This window comes from Medicago sativa, chromosome 2 (genome assembly GCF_051527215.1).
Source record: "Medicago sativa cultivar Bolivia chromosome 2, Bolivia_mono, whole genome shotgun sequence".
Taxonomy (NCBI): domain Eukaryota; kingdom Viridiplantae; phylum Streptophyta; class Magnoliopsida; order Fabales; family Fabaceae; genus Medicago; species Medicago sativa.
This window is the reverse complement of record NC_140750.1, coordinates 66,835,187-66,852,728: the sequence shown is the minus strand read 5'-3', so window position 1 is coordinate 66,852,728 and position 17,542 is coordinate 66,835,187. Positions and strand designations below refer to the sequence as shown.

Sequence of the window (17,542 nt, the reverse complement as noted above, 5' to 3'; positions counted from 1 at the left end):
AATTCCAGGGTTAGAATTTCAAGCATATAAATTACAAATATGAGATTTCTAAATAATCAAATTTTGATAAGTACCATCATTAGTTAATGAAATGAAAGAAAATAAAATAATGTGCAATTTAGGTTTAAATAATATATTTCTAAACCAAACCATTCATGACTGCTCAATCTGTATCATTTAATAATAAAAATTAGGGTCATGTTAACCGGTGCCTCCGGGGCACTGGTTAAGGAAACTAAAAAAGGAAATTTTAAAATAAAAATAATACTTTTTATGCTTTTGATGAGTTGACAACACAAGTTCCAATGTAATACTTTCTACATTTGATTTCTTAACCAGTACCCCAGGGGCACCGGTTAACATTTCCCTAAAAATTAATATATGGTCAGTTGGCAGAGACATGCATTGTTATATGTAGGGGTCGGGGTTCGAACCACGAACATCCCACTTATTCACCTTGAGTGAATTCTAGCCACTAGACCACCTGACAAAGAAAAAAAATTAATATATGCTAACTCCATTTTATATGTAAATGTTATTTTCAAGGTCGTTCATACGAATCTGGGGGTTCGGCTCTGTAAGTGAAAAGAGGTCTGTAATAAAATAAAAATATATTTTTTGTTAAAAGAACAATGTTCTATTTAAATTTTTTAAAAGATAAATACATGATGCCGTATATATGTTGTACACCCAAAGGTAAAAATCACTACCGTATACATGAGGAATCTCAAACCACCATCCCAAAAAAACACCCACCTAACATCAAAAGCAAGATGACTCAATTCTAATAGGCCTAAAATAAAACAACAGAAAAGGAAAGTGGGGTAGTACTTAGTAGTACACTATTGGGCTATAATTTTTTTTTGAAACTCAGTTCCATTGAGCAGTTTGTACACCCCAAGGTCCGGCCCTGGTTATGTTAAACAGGCCTACAGACAGTGGCGGATCTTGGCTTAAATATTTGGGGGCGCCAAACTTCTATGAAATATATATTAAATGGTTTGAAAGTAGCAGGAGAATGTGGGTTCGAATCCCATCAAAATCGTTTTTTTTAATACAGTTTGTAAAAGTAAAAGATAAATAAAGATAAATAAGATAAATATGTGAAAAAGAAGCCATGCAGGTGTCGAACCTGCGACCTTTACAACATTGTGGCACCCCTCAACCACTGCAGCGGATAGAATTTGTTGCACAAATTACATCTAATATACTATATAAGCAAAATCTGGGGGTTGCCGTGGCCCCCGCCCGCCACTGAAGAGATCCGCCACTGCCTACAGATTCCCAATAAAGAGATGGAGAACCTATGTTTAATTGAAATTGACAAGTTTCTTATTAGTTATCATTTCTAACACATAGGATGTCACTAGAAAACTTCAAATCTATGTTATTACCTAATTATTTAGGAATTGGTTATTTTAGTAATATTCATTGTTGATCAACTAAATATTACGACATGGATGAGATGGCCAGAACACATGTTGAACTAATGAATATGCTAACATTAAAAAACGGGCGTGTGTTCAAATTGTTGTTGTGTCTTGGTCCGGTGAATTTTATTTCTTAACCACTAGAACTTTTACCCGTGCTACCGCCCGGGTCATAGACAATGGAGAAACTAATATATTGCAATATGATCCATTACATAGATAAGAAAACACTTAGAAGCTAATATTTTTTAACGATTAATCTTTCTCGTTTTATTTGTTTGGTTCTATTTATGAATCTTGTTATTAATACATTTAATTTAATACAAAATAAATCTTTTCCCAAATTTCACAAAGGGCCAAGTCTAATTGTTACAATAAATTCTTAAGCTTTATTCCTTATGTTGTTTTTGATATTCTTGGTCATTCCTTTTTGCGGCAATAGTAGAGAGGCTGAACTATGGCTACAATGCCTCCATTAAACAAATATCACCTAAGTTTCTTCCTTATGATGTAATACAATGTGATGCAATTACCTTTACAACTTATCCAAAAAATACCATTTAGCTTCTCGATTTTTTGGCATCACTCTTTGGAAAATTTGGCAGGGTAGAAATCATGTGGTTTTTCAAAAAAAGCAATTTGATCCGATGCTGATAGCCTTGGCAGCTGCTGAATTCACAGGTGAATTTATCAGTGCAAACAAAATTGAAAGGGCAGCAGCCCCTGCTGCATAACCTGTCGAAAATTGGTGTCCTCCACCTGTTGGCATGCTGAAACTGAATGTTGATGCAGGGGTGTTCAAGGATGGCAGTTTGGGATGTGGAATGGTGGCCAGAGATAATGAAGGGAATGTGAAGTTTGCTGCTACAAAGCTTGAGAAGTGTCAGATGTCTCCTACCATGGCTGAAGCGATTGCGTTGTGATGGTGCTTGCAGTGGATTCTGGACTCAAATCAGAACGGAAACTTCTTGGTGGAAACAGATGCGGAGGTCATTGTGAAATGCATGCAAGGTGTTGTCATCCTATCTGCTATTGAAAATATTATTGTTGACTGCAATGTTATTTTGTCAAACCTTTGTAACTGTAGTGTTAGTTTCATTCAAAGATGTAAGAATAGTGTTGCTCATAGCCTTGTAGGAGTAGCAAAACAATTTGGATCTTGTTCTTGGGTGGGATATGTCCCTGAACCTGCAGCTGCGGCTGTTTGTATCGGCCTTCTTTCTTTGAATTGAATGAATGTTTGACTGTCAAAAAACAAAAGGTATCTAATAAGTTGGAATATTTGATAATACAATATGATATATAATGGTATTTTATATAGGATGTTTACACATTCTGGAAAATCTCTTTGTATACTACATTTTTCACATGTATGCTAACATTAAAAAACGGGCGTGTGTTCAAATTGTTGTTGTGTCTTGGTCCGGTGAATTTTATTTCTTAACCATATGGAAGATTTTGAAGATTTTTTTTTGTTTTTAGAAAACTTTTCATAATATCGAGTATAATTTAATTATATGTATTTATATCAGTTTTAATTTAATATATATAATATACATTTTGTCTCAATTGTTGGAATTTTTTATTACAAAGGAAAAGGATCCAACAAGAAAACAAATAGGAATGAAAAAAAAAGCCTAACAGAAGCTAACTATTCCTTGAGGAAGAAAGTTCCATTAGCGACGCTTCTAAGAAGATTTAGCAGCCCAGCTGGGGGAGAAGCGTGAATAAGGAGGTCAACATCCGAAGAAGCTTTAAGCTTTGTCAAAAAATCAGCTCACTGATTCTTTGCTCTAAGAGTGTGACTAATCGTTATATTACTTTGACGAAGAAGCTCTTTTTATGTCTCGTATAAGAACAACATAGACATGATACTTCTTTAGGCAGCCGTGGATGAGATATATGCAAACAAGATAATCAAAGTAACAAACTAACTCCACAAAACCCCAATCTTGGGCTATGATCAACCCATAGTAAATAGCCGAATGTTCAGCAAGAATAATATCATCCGATCCCGGGATGAAACCATAAAAGCAGATAAGAAGAAACCATCACTGTTTCTCAAAATTCTTCCCAAACCCAAATTTGATGGGAGAATTGTGACAACTACCATCCACGTTAAGAATAGCACAAGTGTGGTTATTATTATTCCATTTAACCAAACGATCAACCGATGTAGCAATTATAGGAGTCGAAAAGCTATATTTAATTACCTCGACCGAATTATATATGTTTGCAGCAAGGTGATGCCAAGGTCAAATGTTGTTGCTGAAACACATAAAATTTATATGATGCCAAGATCACCAAACTCCAGCTGAGAAAGTGAAGGATCTAGGACCCATAGACCCCTTTTTGAGCCAATCGTGCGTGTCGGAAATAGAGAAAAACTCAGAACTAACAAAACCAAGGTGATGCCAGATAGTCTTAGAAAAGTTGTAGACCCTAATACAATGAAGAAATGTTTCTTTTTGGAGGCCACGACGGCTACAAACAGCAAGGGCGCCATGTTTATGTGATTAAGCAAGGATCGATATGTTGGAATATTTTATTATTTATTATATTCCAATATCATTATGTGGGCAAATATCGTAACAATAATTATATTAGCTATTTATTAATTGTGAGCCTTAGTTGATTAGTGATCAAATTAAGTAATATGGCTATTAGATTTCTAATTGGATAATTAATTAAATATTTAATTAATTGATATGGACTAAATGAGTGGATGTCTGGATGACCCATTAACGGAATAATGGGAAACCCTAATGGCCATCCAATATAAAAGAGGTCATGGTCCCCAATACACCGTACACGGCGAACTCTCTCTTCTCCCCATCTGAAGAGAACTTGAGGCATAAAGGTACCAGTTGAGGAAGAACCAAATCAGCCGCCGGTAACGTTCTTGTTTCTTTCAGATCACCTCTCTCTGTTTACCGTTGCCGTTGAGAGGGCTGCCATGAAAGCTTTATCCAAGTATTCCTAATACCCTATTTCTTAATATCTTGATAAATCAAACATGTCGTAGATCCGTTCATATTCATGTTCATTGTTTTTGTCTTGCTTCCGCTGTTGATTCATAATTGTTGAACGTGTTTTATGAAATCTATCTTTATTAAGACCTAAATTTCCAACACGATAAAGTAGGCACCGCACTGTTTCTCATAATTGATGGTTACAAATGTATAATTAGTTTGATATTCCTAAAATATTTAGACGCGCGTGTAGGCATGTATTTTTATGCTAGTTTTAATTAAATATAGAGACCAAGTACTCCCTCCGTCCCAAATTATATGTCGTTTTAGAAAGAAAATATTGTCCCAATTTATGTCGTTTTACAATACAACTGAAGTACTAATGTAACTTTTCCTATTATATGCTTAACTATACTCTCTCTTCTTTAAATTCTTTCATTTATCTTTCTCATAAAATTTATTAAGGACAATTTTGTAAAACAATTGATAATACATTTTTCCACACAAAATTAATTACTACATTTCTTAACACGTGTGAAATATCTAAAATGTCATATAGTTTAGGACGGAGGGAGCATCCTTTATTATAAAAGCTAGAGTTGTTTGGCAATCATGTTTGCCCTAATCCTCCCTACTTTGCCCTAATTCCCTAGCTTTTTTCCCTCCTACACATCCTTTATTGCTCGAGTAATCTCATCCGTTCAAGCACTTGATCACATCCGTTTATTCAAACTTGAAAAAAGTTCTCTCACTTCGTTAATGCAATTGAATACGTATTAAAGTCTAATCAAGTCGGTCAACAATCCCCTACAATAATTGCTAATTCCCCTACACTAATTGCTAATCAGAAATAACATAAACATCCCTTAGAAAGTGGCAATTGAAAATGTTTCACGCATGCATTTTTACACTATACTGTTTCACGCATACACTAATTCCTATCACATTATTCTACTGACATTTCAATGTTTCACGCATGCATTTTTTACACTATACTGTGCTATCCGATATAGAGCGATAGGAAGATATGTGTTTCAAGGTGAAATTTCCCTCGAATTTTACCACTAAAGTTAAATGTTCGTTCTTCACGGTGCATTGCAAAATCAGGTTTGTTGTCGAATTTACCCTCAAATTTTACCACTAGATTTAACCTTTTTCTATTTACATAAGATGAACAGAGTCCGTAAACTTTTAATCTGCATGAAAATTAAATTCTTTTTTGGTTGGATTTAATATTTTTTGTTGTTGTTGAATCCAGCTTGCAGTTGTTTTCCCTTTTTTTGATACACTGTTTCACTTCTAGGATGTTGGAGAACTACAACCATTCTTCGTTGCTCAATATTTCTACGAGCTACCGGAGCAATGGCGCTTGCTACATGGTGATGGAATACTCACAACGTCATGTTAAACAAATCAGTTAGTCGGCCGTTGTTGACAGATGGTTGGAGTGCATTGCGATTATTCAACGAATTTAGTGGAAGTAAGATTATTGCTTTCCAGTACCTTGGTGGAAGTAGATTTCAAATCTTTGTTTTTGCTCATAACATTACTCCAGCTGATTATCCACCTTACCATTCCATGAGTGCGGTAGCATCGTGTTATTGTACTTTTGAAATTCCTATCGCTGGATATGGATCGACGAAATCACCGAAGGTTGTTTGTTGTTTTTTTCATGCTATTCAATTAGAGGTTTATATATGCTATTTTAATACGGTATATTTTTGTATGTTATTCTGAATTTTTTGTTTTTTTAGGAACTACCTGATACTTTTGGCAAATTCCTTAGAGTAAAACATCACGACTACGTCATGTTGTGCGCTCCATATGACTACGTCATTCCTGTGAGACTCAAATATACAGACGACCCCATACCAATTGTGATGTTTGGAAAAGGCTGGACAAGTTTTTGTGCTGCCAATGGTATTGAGGCCGGAGACATGTTAATTTTCAAGTGCAAGTGTGTCATGGACAAAAAATATGTTATCGTATCCAAGCGTTGATAAAAGCATGACTGAAGTTTTTTTATTAATAATAGGTTAAGTTCTTTTATGAAAGAAAGAGTAATTTAGTATTTATTTTCAACTGTTAAGAGCTTTGTATCAATAAAATCGATTTGAAATTTGACCGTCATCCATGTAACATTTCAACTGTTAAGAGCTTTGTATCAATAAAATCAATTAAATATTTATTGAATTTGTTAGTGATTTTTGATTCTGAATAATAGAAACATATTGGTCATTAACGGTGTATAATGAAAAGTAATTTTCCATAATGCTACTTAACACTTATTAAAAACAAATTACAAGCTTTTAATGCAATTGAAAGCGAAATGACGCACTTTTAATGTCAATTGAGAACGTATTTAATGGCATGAAAACATAGTTAATTGCAATTGAAAACTTTTAAGGTGCATATTTCGAAATTGAAATTGCTTTTATTTTCTAAATTGAAAACTTTTAAGTCGCATAATTTCGTATAGGAAAAACTTTTAATTGTTGTTTTATCTTGGTTTTCGGGTGTCAAACATTGATTACGTTTGAACCTTTTAACCGGTGATATCTCATTTTTTCTTGGGAAGGGAAAAAGTAAGCAAAACCCTTGAGAATCGAGGTCCGGGAGTTGATTTCGCTATGGGAAGGTGTTAGGCACCCATAACAACTATAGTATCCTATAGGAACCGTCTTTATTTTCTACGCGCGCGCTTTATTTTTAAATGCTATTTTGAAAGTGTTTATTTAAGCCTAAAGGTTTTCTAAGTGAAGAATTGGAGGGAGAAGAAGATGTTTGAATTTTTATTTTAGTTGAATTGAAGGAATTTTGATTCCTTGCCTACGTACCCGTTTAAGGGATCAAATCCACCGTAGTTCTCTTCCAAAAAATATTTTTGTTTTTGTTGGTTGATTTTAAGTTTGAAAATTGGAATTTTGAAGAATGGAGATTGAGAGGCCTTAAAGGCATAAGATTGTGAAATTGTGAGGTTTGATTAGTGATTTTGCAAAATGAAAGTCAAAGTATGGTTAAAATTCATTAAAGTTTGATTAAGAAAATAAAAGGAAAATCAATGGGATTTTGATCCCAAGGTTTATTGTGAAAATGATTTTGAGTGATGTTGTTTAAGTTTTTCTGGAAAATTGATTTTTCTAAGTGTAAATCCTAAGCATTCATCTAAACATGCAATCCTAAACATACATCTAAACATGCATATCCTAGCCATACATCTAAAGTGAGGTGTGTGCATGTGTCGGTGCTTGTGTCGGTGTACATCATTAGAGTCCATTGTCCTTATTACATCATTGGCCTAGATACATTCTATGGTCTTGCAAGAATTTAAAAGCATAAAGAGAATTTACAAAATTCCTAAGTCTTACATACTAAGTCTTGGCATGAGAATTGAAACTATTGAAATGAGGTGAGATGAGGGATGCTTATGGATGAATGAAGCATGTAATGAAAGGGTTAGTAGCACAATATGTAATATGGTAAGAAAATTCAAGCAAGTAAACATCACAAAATTTCAAGATACACCAAAAACAAAGGCAAAACATGCCTAAAACTTGACCACAAAACAAATCCAATACATAACTCATAACCCTCACATCTCAATCAATTTTTAAAGGTTTCATTTCAACTTTAACAATGAGGATTAGAGCAAAGTATCAAGCTGTTTTATCTTGGTTTTCGGGTGTCAAACATTGATTACGTTTGAACCTTTTAAACCGGTGATATCTTATTTTTTCTTGGGAAGGGAAAAAAGTAAGCAAAACCCTTGAGAATCGAGGTTCGGGAGTTGTTTTCGCTACGGGAAGGTGTTAGGCACCCATAACGACTATAGTATCCTATAGGAACCGTCTTTAATTTCTACGCGCGCGCTTTATTTTTAAATGCTATTTTGAAAGATGATATTAAACCTAAAGGTATTCTAAGTGAAGAATTGGAGGGAGAAGAATGTTTTTGGATTTTTATTTTATTTGAATTGAAGGAATTTTGTTCCTTGCCTACGTACCCGTTTAAGGGATCAAATCCACCGTAGTTCTCTTCCAAAAAATGTTTTTGTTTTTGTTGGTTGATTTTAAGTTTGAAAATTGGAATTTTGAAGAATGAGAGAAAGAGGCCTCAAGGGCATGAGATTATGAAATTGTGAGGTTGAATTAGTCATTTTGCAAAAGAAGTCAAATATGATTATTTTCATTGGAATTTGATTAAGAAAATGAAAAAGGAAAATTCAATGGGATTTCGATCCCAAGGTTTATTTTGAAAATGATTTGAGTGAAGTTTGTTCAAGTTTTTTTGGAAAATGATTTTTCTAAGTATAAAACCTAAACATTCATCTAAACATACAATCCTAAACATACATCTAAACATGCATATTCTTGCTATATACCTAAAGTGAAGTGTGTGCATGCGTCGGTGCTTGTGTCGGTGTACATTATTAGAGTCCATTGTCCTTTACATCATTGGCCTAGATACATTCTATGGTCTTGCAAGAAAGTAAAAACATAAGAAAAAAATATTACAAAACTCCTAAGTTTTACATTCTAATTTTTGCATGAAATTTAAAATATAAGAAAATAAAGGCTAAGAATATAAGAGGGAGATGGGATGCTCATGGATGAATGAAACATGAAATGAAAGGGTTAGTAGCACAAATGACATAATAGCAAAAGATGAAAGAAGTAAAGTAAGCAAAAGAAGATACATTGAAACTTGACACTTTTTAGATATTTTTTAAAAGGGTAAAATCATAGGGCAAATAAAGCGATGACATGGAAGTAACCAAAGGATTATGAGCATATATTTTGGCACACTTTGAAACCAAGAATTTACGGCAAAAGAAAGATTAAAATGCAAGAAATCAATATAACCAATATGCTTAAAATAGATCATTATGAATTTTGTATAATATGAATCCGATGATTCAATACCATAGCCAAATTTTTCAGTCATGATACAAGAATCAAGAGGACTAATATTTCACAAAATTCACAATAATTCCTATAAGCATAGTTATCACATTTATTCCCACATTTTTATCAAGACTCAAGTGCAAATTTAACAAGCAAGCAAGAATGAAACTCACATACATTTGTCATGCTTTGGAGGTGAAATTTAATATGCACAAATTCAAGAAGCACACACAAGAAAGGACTATGCAAGAAATACATGATTAGTTTGGAATTTTTCTCAACACTTTAACAAAAAAAGAATCAATGAATTAACAAAGAAATCAATATATTTTCACATGTTTTTAGATCCAAATTAATCATGTATTAATACTAAAAACAAATAGAATTAAGAAGAAACAAGCATTGCAAATTTTAGAAAGATTCTAGTGCAAGATTCAATCAAATAGGAGGTGCAGTGAGCAAGAAATTGTCAAGAACACACAGGGAAGGGGTGTGTGTACAGCAAGCAGGAAACCCAAGAGAACACAAGCAGTTGGGCTAAGGGCTCACTGGAGCGGGTCATGGGTAATGGGTCAAGATAATGGGCCATGGGTTAGGATTGAACCAAGTGAAAGGAGTATACATTTGTTTCCTGAAGGAAACAGACGCAATATTCCTTCTTCCCCTTTCCTAAGGCAACTTGCAGCGCCCCCACACTTCTTTCTTCTCCGGCGGAAATTTGTTTTCCGGTGCGGTGGCCGGTGGTGGCACCACCGCACCGGAGTTTCAAAACTCCTCCAAACTTGAAAAAAATTACATGCTTCAAATCCTCTTTTCTTCCTCTATTCATTCATGCACTCAAAAATTCCAAAAATCAAACTCACGCTCCTAGATCTCAAATTAAAGTCACGAAAATTTTGAAGAAGAAGGATGAATAAAGAGGATGGAATCATTACCTCTGGTTTTAAATCGGTGAGCTCAAAGAATACGATGGAAAACTTCTTTCTCCTCCTTCCCGTTTTGCGAGTTCGTGGTGTTATTTGTGAGTTTGAACCAAAAACGGATTGAAGAATGATATTGATGATGATAAACAGATTTGGAACCACTAGTTTCCTTGTTCCGATCTGCAATTTCTTTCCCCCCTGGACTTGTTCGAATTTCACTTCCGTTGCATGCCAATTCGCCGAGAACGTAACAGCTTCAATACATGTTCAGATTCGGTCTTGTAATTGTGGCGATGGATCAAAGTTCAGATCGGTTGAGATGAAGTGACTTGGCGATTCGATTCGAACTCGGCGAGATTGAGGTTGTGAGCGTGCGAATAGGTGATGAAAATAGCTTGCGGTTAATTTTGGTGGTTATGGAGGTAGAAGGTGGTGGTTGAAGGTGGTTATGGAGGTTAGTTATGGTGGTGGAAGTTTGTTAGGGATGAGAGAAAATTAGTTAGAGGAGAGGGAAAATTGGGAGAAAATAAATTATGAATTTTTTGTGATTTTTGTGGAGTTTTTTGTGAAATGAAAAATTGTGAAATTTTGACTATGGGTTTGACTTATATAGGTGATGTGGTAAGCCTTGGGCCAATTGGAGTGGGACATGTGGCACTAGACTTGTAACAAACTCTTAAGGACCAATAGCATTTGGACACATGGCACTTGGACCCTAACAAACTAAAAAGGGATTAAAATGTAAATAATAAAAGTGCGAGGACCAAAATGAAAATTAAAACTAAAATTGAATTGAAAAAGTAAATTGAAAATTAACGTAAAGCGAGACGATTAAAAACAACAAAGCAGATTAAAATGAAACAGAAATATTATGTGAAATGACCAAAATGCCCCTGGAGGCTTAAAACGACTAAAAATGACTCGAAACGACTCAAATGCAATTTTAAAATGATTTTTTAACAAGGGATTAAAGCAAGAGTTCATACAAGCGAATTAAAAGACTCAGAGACAATTTTTAGAATTTAAACAGGGTTTTAACACATGAAAAGACTAAAATGCCCCTAGGGGCAAAACTGACTCAAAATGACTTCAAATGTAATTTTTGAAATGGATTTTGACATAGAATTGAAATGAGGACTTATTCAGACTACTTGAAAGGACTCAAACAAATTTTTAAAAGATTGAAAGAAATTTTATCATGGGAAATGACTAAAATGCCCCTAGGGGCTAAACTGACTAAAAAATGACTCAACTGATATTTTTTTGAAACGAATTTTGACGTGAGATTAAAACAAGGACTTATACAAACCAATTTAAAAGACTCAAACAATTTTCAAGGATTAAAATGAATTGAATGCAGGAAATGACTGAAATACCCTTTTCCATGAATTTTGCAAATAATATTGAAATAAAATGCAGAGAAAGATGTAATTGATCAGAGACAGCTCAAATGACTTGAAATGCAAGAAAAGAAGAATTGAACTAGTATTTTTAGGTCCAAAATTAGGGTATAACAGCTGCCCCTATTTAAGTTTCTTTGTCTGGAGAGTCAAGAGACGAAGTCTCTGATTTGACGGGACGAAGATACTTAAATATTAACATTTGCACTGTTTTTGGACATAAAAATATGTTTTTCAGATTTTCAAAGATATGAATGCCATGCAACATTTTGATTATGAATGCAAGACAAACAACTGGAGTCCATGGAACATGTCATGTCACTGGGGATTTAGATGGACATTGACAGGGTGGACAAACCAGGGGATAGAAAATAAGGTACAAGTTGTTCTTTGGATCGAACTAGTCACTTGACCAAGGAATACAAAACAAGAGATAGGCATAAGCTGTTCTTGGGATCGAACTTGGCACTTGACCCAGGAATACAAAACGAGAGATAGGTGCAAGCTGTTCTTGGGATCGAACTTGGCACTTGACCGGAAACATAGACATATAGGCAGATACAAACTGTTCTTTGGATCGAACTTGACACTTGATTGAAAATACAAACAGATAGGCAGACACAAACTGTTCTTCGGATCGAACTGGCTGTTTGGCTGGAGATATAGACAAAAGGGTAGATACAAACTGTTCTTTGGATCGAACTTGCTGCTGGATCCTCACCTCATCATGTCGGTAGGTGCAAACTGTTCTTTTAGATCGAACTTGCCGTTTGACCGATAGCAAAGCATAAGTTGGGTACAAACTGTTCTTTGGATTGAACTTGTCGTTTGTCCGGAAGTATAGGTATATAAACAGGTACAAGTGGTTCTTTTTTGGGATCGAACCTGGCACTTGACCAGTAACAAGATACAAATTGAAAGTCTGATTTAACAAGATACCTATTGAGGGTAACTTGTTATTGACTTGATTTGAAGATAAACATGACCATTTTGTTGGCCCAAAAGCAAATTGAGAGTGAATTGACATTGAATTGAAAGTTTGAGATTGAAAGAGAGATTGAGAATTGAGATTGAATAGAGACATAGACATAGACATTGGATTGGAGAGTTGCAATTGACATTGAGATTGGATTGGAATTGAATTGAAAGTTGAAATTGACATTGACATTGAGATTGGATATTGACATTGACATTGGATTGAAATTGAATTGAAAATTGAAATTGACATTGACATTGACATTGAGATTGGATTGAAATTGAGATTGGAAATTGCTTCGAATTGACATTGAATTGACATTGAGATTGCTTCGAATTTGAATTGAATTGAAATTGAGATTGCTTCGAATTTGACATTGAATTGAAATTGAGATTGGAAATTGCTTCGAATTGACATTGAATTGACATTGAGATTGCTACGAATTTGAATTGTATTGAAATTGAGATTGCTTCGAATTTGACATTGAATTGAAATTGAGATTGGAAATTGCTTCGAATTTGACAGTTGCAATGATTTGAAATTGAGATTGGAGATTGCATCAAATTTGGCAGTTGCAATGATTTGAAATTGAGATTGGAGATTGCATCGAATTTGACAGTTGAATTTGAATTTGACAGTTGGAATTGAAATTGAAATTGAGATTGAATTTGACAGTTGCAATTTGGATTGGAATTGAGATTGGAATTGATTTGAAGTTGGAATTGGAAGTGGAAACTGATTTAGATTGGAAATTGAAATTGGAAATGCAGCATGTATGTATGGTATAACAAGATCATTGGATGTACGAGCACATAAAATGCATGATTATGCATGTATGAATGCTTGAAATGCATGATTGGTTTGTAACTTGACAGAGAAGTTTCACAAAGGCAGACAAAACATTGGAAGGTTGGGCACGTAGTGGCTCGTGCTGCAACATAATCACAGGGGAAAACCTCTTTGGAGAGACCGTCGTTGAGAGACGTATCGAAACCATGGCTGAGGGCAATAAAACTTGTAAAGGAGGGAACCTTGGAAGATTCTTGGATACAGGTCGCCGTTGCTAGGCGTGTCAGTGCTGGGTAATCATTGGATGTTTGCATCTGTGGTCAATGCTTTTCAATATTTCATCCTTTCATTTTTCATTTTCAAAACCCCATTTTTGCCTGAACCGCCCTTTCGGGTTTTCGATTCACCGGGGAATAAGATTCTTTCCATTGCCCCATTTTTGCCTGAATTGCCTTCGTAGGTTGTCAATCAGCGGGGTGCTCATTTTTGCCTAAGCCGCCCTTTCGGGTTTTCAACTTAGCGAGCTTTCCATTTTCATTTTTTCAATTTTTCATTTTCATTCTGTTTTTTCATTCTTGCCATTGACCACAGATCATCTTGGGGAGTAACCTGCTTGTAACATGTATTGAAATAGACATTGACACTCATTCATTCATGCATGTTTCATTGAAATGTACCCTGTTGCTCAGGTTTGTTTTCAAAATAGACAGGAAAAGATGTTTTAATTTTCAAAAATGTTTGTTTCAGACATTGACATTATCAAATAGAAAGAAAATATTTTGTATATAGCATTGAAAGTAGAAAGGAAAGTAGAGTTTCAAACAATAGCACAGGCTCAAATTGATGTAGAAGAGTGAGAGTCAGCCAAAGGCGTGACTCCACGGATTTACAAAGCTTGGAAAATGGTAATTTTATTGGTTGGTGATACATTGAACACGATGACCGCTACATTTCATAGAAATTTTGAATTCACAAGTACAGAAGCTTCTGATGAAGACGATCGTTGACAGTTGTAGATGCCCCAAGGGGTGATGGTGATTTGCCAGATATAGTTACTTGTCTTTTATCGTCAACCTCATTTTTGCATGAACCGCCCTTTCGGGTTTTCGGCTCATCGAGACGCTCATTCTTGCCTGAGTTGCGTACAATCTCAGCGAGCTCTTTCATATTCATTTTTTTGTCCCTAACTTTTGTCTGGATCGCCCTTTCGGGTTTTCGATCCACCGGGAAGCGCATTTTTGCCTAGGCCGCCCTTTCGGGTTTTCGACCTACCACGCTGTTCTTTTCTTTCTAGACAAAGTATTTCTTGACTATATCGGCATTAACAGGATTTGGGAGCTCAACACCATCCATGTGTGTAAGAATCAAAGCACCACCAGAGAAAGCCTTCTTGACAACATAAGGACCTTCGTAGTTAGGTGTCCACTTGCCCCTTGGGTCGGGTTGCTGACTTATTCTTCTTTTCAATACAAGTTCGCCTTCCTTGAATTCACGAGGTCGGACTTTCTTGTCAAAAGCATTCTTCATTCGCACTTGATACAACTGTCCATGAGCCATAGCATCCATACGTTTCTCTTCAATCAGATTCAATTGATCGTACCGACTTTGACACCATTCAGCCTCAGTTAATTTTGCCTCCATGATTACTCTAAGAGATGGAATCTCCACTTCCAGAGGGAGAACTGCTTACATACCATATACCAAAGAGAAAGGAGTTGCCCCGGTTGAACTGCGCACTGTAGTACGGTAACCATGCAAGGCAAAAGGTAGCATTTCATGCCAGTCTTTGTAAGTAGTGACCATCTTCAGAACAATCTTCTTGATGTTCTTGTTAGCGGCCTCAACTGCACCATTCATCTGAGGTCTATAAGGAGAAGAGTTGTGATGTTCAATTTTGAATTCTTCACATAAAGCTTGCATCATGCTATTGTTCAGATTGGAACCATTGTCAGTGATGATCCTGTTGGGAACACCGTATCGACAGATGATGTTATTCTTGATAAACTTGACAACCACTTGCTTGGTCACATTTGCATAGGAAGCAGCTTCGACCCACTTGGTGAAGTAGTCAATTGCCACCAGAATGAAAAGATGTCCATTGGAAGCTTTTGGTTCGATTCTTCCGATCATGTCAATGCCCCACATAGAGAAAGGCCATGGGGAAGAGATAACATTGAGAGCATGTGGAGGCACATGAATCTTGTCAGCATAAATTTGACATTTGTGGCATCTCTTGGCATGTTTGTGGCAATCACGCTCCATAGTTATCCAGTAATAGCCGGCTCTTAACAGTTTCCTTGACATGGCATGGCCCGAAGCATGGGTCCCAAAAGTACCATCGTGTACATCATGCATCAATTTCTCAGCTTCTTGTTTATCAACACATCTCAACAAGACCATGTCATAGTTCCTCTTGTATAGGATTTCTCCGTCCAGAAGGAATCTGCTAGCCCATCGTCTCAAGGTCTTTTTATCCCTGTTGGAAGTGCCAGGTGGATATTCATGATTCTGCAAGAATTGTTTGATGTTGTAATACCAAGGCTTTTTATCATTCACATCTTCATCAGCCTGATCTGGCATATTTTCAATAGTAAACACATGAGCGGGTCTATCAAGACGCTGCACTTTGATTACGGGCACATCATTCCAGTGATTCACACGAAACATGGAAGACAGAGTAGCAAGAGCGTCAGCCATCTGATTTTCATCCCGAGGGATGTGGTGCAGCTCAACCTTGGTAAAGTATGTCAACAGACGTCTTGCATAGTCACGGTATGGGATCAGCTTCTCATGATGAGTCTCCCATTCACCCTTTATCTGGTTAATAACAAGTGCAGAATCTCCGTAGATGTCAAGGTGCTTAATTCTCAAGTCAAGGGCTTCTTCAATGCCCAAGATGCATGCTTCATATTCAGCTATGTTGTTTGTGCATTCAAAAGTTATTCGAGCGGTGAAAGGAATGTGGTGCCCCTGTGGAGTTACAATGATGGCCCCAATTCCTTTACCGTAAGCATTAACAGCACCATCAAACACCAATCCCCACTTGCTATTGGGGTCCGGCCCTTCATTGATCAGTGGTTCTTCACAGTCTTTCGCTTTCAAATACATAATCTCTTCATCAGGAAAATCAAACTTAATCGGCTGGTAATCATCAAGAGGTTGATAAGCAAGATGCTCAGCAAGGATACTTCCTTTGATTGCTTTCTGAGCTTTATACACAATATCGTATTCAGACAACAACATTTGCCAACGTGCAATCTTTCCACTAACAGCAGGCTTCTCAAAGATGTACTTGATTGGATCCATTCGGGATATCAACCAAGTTGTATGATTCACCATATAATGACGCAGGCGTTTGGCAGCCCAAGCCAAGGCACAACATGTCTTTTCAAGCATTGTATACCGAGTCTCACAGTCGGTGAACTTCTTGCTCAGATAGTAGATAGCATGCTCTTTCTTACCAGTCTCATCTTGTTGACCGAGAACACATCCCACTGAATCATCTAATACTGACAGATACATAATCAAAGGCCTTCCTTCCACTGGTGGGACAAGGATAGGTGGTTCTAACAGGTACTCTTTAATGCTATCAAAGGCTTCCTGGCATTCATCATTCCATACAACAGGCTGATTCTTTCTGAGCAATTTGAAGATTGGTCCACAGGTAGTAGTCATGTGAGATATGAATCTTGAAATATAATTCAGACGTCCGAGGAAACCTTTGACTTGCTTCTCAGTTTGAGGGGCCGGCATTTCTCTAATGGCTCGGACTTTGTCAGGATCAACTTCAATACCTCTTTGACTGACAATGAAGCCAAGCAACTTCCCGGATCGTACACCGAATGTACACTTGTTAGGATTCAACCGCAGCTTGTACTTTCTCAATCTTTCAAACATCTTTTTCAAATACACAACATGCTGCTCTTCGTCACTTGACTTCACAATCATATCATCAACGTATACTTCAATCTCTTTGTGAATCATATCATGAAACAGAGTTGTCATACCTCTTTGATAGGTAGCACCAGCATTTATCAAGCCAAACGGCATTACTTTATAACAGAACGTTCCCCACGGGGTGATGAAGGACGTCTTTTCTCTATCTTCAGGAGACATCCGTATCTGATTATAACCAGAGAAACCATCCA

General features: G+C 36.2%; 1 protein-coding gene and 1 long non-coding RNA gene across 2 annotated transcripts; one reads left to right on the top strand and one right to left on the bottom strand.

Moving 5' to 3' along the window:
* Positions 1 to 5,803: 5,803 nt before the first annotated feature.
* LOC146949898 (uncharacterized) lies at positions 5,804 to 6,402 on the top strand. The gene is made up of 2 exons (XM_085741534.1): positions 5,804 to 6,055; positions 6,157 to 6,402. The coding sequence occupies exons 1-2, from the start codon at positions 5,804 to 5,806 to the stop codon at positions 6,400 to 6,402; spliced, it is 498 nt and encodes a 165-aa protein (XP_085597660.1).
* A 780-nt stretch (positions 6,403 to 7,182) lies between these two features.
* Positions 7,183 to 10,988, bottom strand: LOC146949897 (uncharacterized). Its single transcript, XR_015025449.1, has 2 exons — positions 10,242 to 10,988; positions 7,183 to 10,127 (listed from the first exon to the last, which is right to left on the bottom strand). It is a non-coding gene; the product is annotated as an uncharacterized LOC146949897 (long non-coding RNA).
* Positions 10,989 to 17,542: the final 6,554 nt, after the last annotated feature.